We start from the raw sequence: 3,834 nt of genomic DNA on the forward strand, positions 1-3,834 counted from the left end.
ACCAAATTCTAACAGCACACACAGAAACTTCCCTCCCTCAAGATTTGAAAGTATCCTGTCTCCTGATTGGTCCTCTGGTCAGGTGACAGCCAGGCTTACTGAACTTGTTAACCCTTTACAGTCAAAGAGATATAAAGTACTTCTGTGCTATTAACTTTTCTTGTCTGTTTATGACAGGATTAATGAATATTTTCTCCATTTTACAAATGGAGAGACTGAGTTACAGAGAGGTCAAGTGTCTTGCACAAGGTCATACAAGAAGTCTTTTTAGTAGAGCCAGGAATAGAATCTAGATCTCCAGACTTCCTTTCCTGTTGTTTTAACTACAAGACCATTCTTCTGCAAGCATTGCAACAAAATGGGAAATGACTGCCTAGGAAGGAGTACTGTAGAAAGGGATCTCGAGGTCATAGTGGATCACAAGCTAAATATGAGTCAACAGTGTAACACTGTTGCAAAAAAAAGCAAACATAATTCTGGGATGTATTAGCAGGAGTATTGTAAGCAAGACACAAGAAGTAATTCTTCCGCTCCACTCCACGCTGATTAGGCCTCAACTGGAGTATTGTGTCCAGTTCTGGGCACCACATTTCAGGAAGGATGTTGACAAATTGGAGAAAATCCAGAGAAGAGCAACATAAATGATTAAAGGTCTAGAAAAACATGACTTATGAGGGAAGATTGAAAAAATTGGGTTTGTTTTGTCTGAGAAGAGAAGACTTTAGAGGGGACATGATAACAGTTTTCAAGTACATAAAAGGTCATTGCAAGGAGGAGGGAGAAAAATTGTTCTCCTTAACCTCTGAGGATAGGACAAGAAGCAGTGGGCTTAAATTGCAGCAAGAGTGATTTAGATTGGACATTAGGAAAAACTCCCGAACTGTCATGGTGATTAAGCACTGGAATAAATTGCCTTCAGAGGTTGTAGAATCTCCGTCACTGGAGATTTGTAAGAGCAGGTTAGACAAACACCTTTGAAGGATGGTCTAGATAATGCTTAGTCCTGTCATGAGTGCAGGGGACTGGACTAGATGACCTCTTGAGGTCCCTTCCAGTCCTACAATTCTATGATTCTATGATGCAGGTCATTATTAATCTTTGTGACAGACCTCTCAAAGGGTTTGTGGGGGGGATGCGGTGATTGGGAAACTGTTAGCATCAATCCTCATTAAAATAGATCTTGCAGTCAGTATGATCTTGATGATATTGAGCCTAAGATTTTCTTTTTCTTAAATCTGTTCACATTATCTGTTAGGTACAGGAGCCTTTAACCAACTTGTTCGTGGTCTAAATGCTAGCTTAAAATGTAGCATCGAATAACTCCAGAAAAAGAGAGAAATGCATATTCAAGGAAATGAATTCATTGTCACTAAGGCCTTGTTTTTGCTAAGAAAAACAATGTGTTTTTACCACATGTTGGTAAACTTCAGTTAACTAACATGAGGTAAAATCCTAAAGAAGACAAGGCAATCTGTAGTTATCACTTGAGTTAGCAGGTCGAGTTGAACCCTATGGTAGAAACTAGAGTTCACTTGAACTTGCCAACACATGTAAAAACTACAAACTACATTGTCTTTACTAGGATTTTATCCCTTGTTAGTTAACTGGAAGTAAGAACACACCCTTCATCCTACTGAAGAAGCACCCCGTGTATGAGGCTAGGGTGATGTAATTAAACAGTGTGGATGACTTGTTTGTTCCTTGTTGACTGGAAGTCCTTTTTAAGGGGGAATGTATTCTGGAGTAATCCTGAAACAACTCTGTGGCAGGGAGTAAGGAATATTTCAAAGTTTCTGTATCTTTTTTAAAGGACTTGTGACTTTTGGAGTGACTTATTCCTTGGGAAGAGAAAGAAACTGACAATATAAATAACATATATCCAACTTAGATAGTATAGTCAGATAATATATGAGTTTTATACAGTTAAAGGTACCTGAATTGAGTGAACTTTGTGATTGGCTATATTGCTGTAAAAACAGTGAGTTAGGAAGCTACTACTAGCCCTGGCTGTCATCTTTTGTAGATTGGAAATCCTTGTAATGGAAGAATGGCAGAAAGCTGCAGCTTCTTGCACTTGGCAGAGTAGTGTGAACTTTGACCCTAGGCCTATGGCTTTTTGGGATAAGTAGTTTTATAACCAGGTTACCATTTTGTTTTAAAATGTTGTGATCTGGTTAACTTTTAAGAAAGTTGTTTTATTAAGCAAATTTTCCTATTTAAAGTGGTGATCTAATCTCTTGGCAACACATGCAAGTTCATTAGGGTGGTTTCTGAGGATGGGAAATTAATAGTGTGCAAATTATCTTTGTGTATTCAGTTGTGGTGCTTTACACACGCAAAATTGCAGCTGTAAATTTAGAAGCCACTTATGAAAATTTGACCAAGTAAGTCTGTTTCTCGCAAGCACATGTATAAATAACTTCTGTGGTTGCAGGATCAAGGCCAATTATTTTTGTGAGGCACAAAGATGTTCATATGCTTAAATGTTTGCAGGAACATGCTGATCCATTGAAAGTATCATATATCTTGAGTATTTAGAGAGAGAGAGAGATTTTGAAATCATTTAAATGTATCTGTTACTGTGTACATCATATACCACTTTAATGCCACATTTATATATAAAAACATGACAAAGTATGAGCTCATAATTTGCTTTTTTTGTGACGTGTCAAGTTTCCAAGTTCCTGGGGTAGCCACTAACAGTAACCTGGGATTAACAGTATACACTGGAAAACATCTGAACACCATATATACTGTTAACATCTCACATTATCAGGATCTTGGCCCATGCATTATTTTGAAGTCTGAGTGCCAGGAACTCTAAGGGCCAGATTCAGCCTTGGTGTAAGCAGACACAACTCCAGTGACATTAATAAAGTTAAGCCTGCACCAAGTTCTCAAGTAAGGAATCCCAAATGCCATACATATCTTGTAAGTTTACCACAGGCCCTATTAATGATTTGTAGTGTCTCGGCCAACTGCACAGTTATAGAGTTCTAAGGAATCACAAAATCTATTGCCAGGATAATGTAGGTTTTTACAACAATTCTCAGACTTTCATATTTGGGACCCCTTAATTCTAGGTTGGTGTTCCTATACCCAGTGTGGCCAACCAGGTTGGTTGGTTGTTTGCTTATTTATTTATCTATGCTGTCTGCTTGGCTGGTTAACACATCTTTTAAAAAATAAGAAACATACAGCAACAAAATAGCCCTTCTTAACTTCTGAAGGAGCAAGAAATGTTTGTGTCATCTCTATGTGAATCCCAGGAAGTCAGCATTGGATATAATCTGATCATTAAAAATCAATTTGAGATGCCATGAAATTTTCTGAGCACATTACTCTCCCCTCAAAGACATTACTAAAATAACTGGAGAGTTGAGAATGTAGTTTAATTAATTTTAGTAAAGACAATGTTTACTGAGTTTAATTTTTTGTTTCATGCAGCTGGACTTCCAGTTAAAACAGATATAACACCTGGGCCATCAAGACTTTGTTCTGGAGCAAGACGTTCCTTCTTTTGTAGGATGAAATGCAACAGACCTTCAGTGAAAGTAGAAGACAAGGATTTTCCTTCCACCTGCTCAAAGAAAAAAGGTAATGTTCTTCTTCGAGTGCTTGCTCATATCCATTCCAGTTAGGTGTGCGCGCGCCGCGTGCACGTTCGTCGGAGAAACTTTTACCCTAGCAACACTTGGTGGGCCGGCAGGTTGCCCCCTGGAGTGGCGCCACTATGGTGCCTGATATATACCCCTGCCGACCCAACCGCTCGTCAGTTCCTTCTTGCCGCCCGTGTCGGTCGTTGGAACAGTGGAGCGCAGCTTAGCTGACCTC

At 39.0% G+C, this 3,834-nt stretch overlaps 1 protein-coding gene across 5 annotated transcripts in view; it reads left to right on the forward strand.

Moving 5' to 3' along the window:
* BMAL1 (basic helix-loop-helix ARNT like 1) overlaps positions 1-3,834 on the forward strand; it is a 104,859-nt gene that overhangs the window by 68,477 nt on the left and 32,548 nt on the right. For all 5 annotated transcript variants that reach the window (XM_032791811.2, XM_032791812.2, XM_032791810.2 and 2 more), the window contains one exon: positions 3,448-3,597. In XM_032791811.2, coding sequence (XP_032647702.1) covers positions 3,448-3,597 — 150 coding nt within the window. The remainder of the gene's footprint in view (positions 1-3,447; positions 3,598-3,834) is intronic.

The sequence above is a fragment of the Chelonoidis abingdonii genome, chromosome 4, assembly GCF_003597395.2.
Source record: "Chelonoidis abingdonii isolate Lonesome George chromosome 4, CheloAbing_2.0, whole genome shotgun sequence".
Taxonomy (NCBI): Eukaryota; Metazoa; Chordata; order Testudines; family Testudinidae; genus Chelonoidis; species Chelonoidis abingdonii.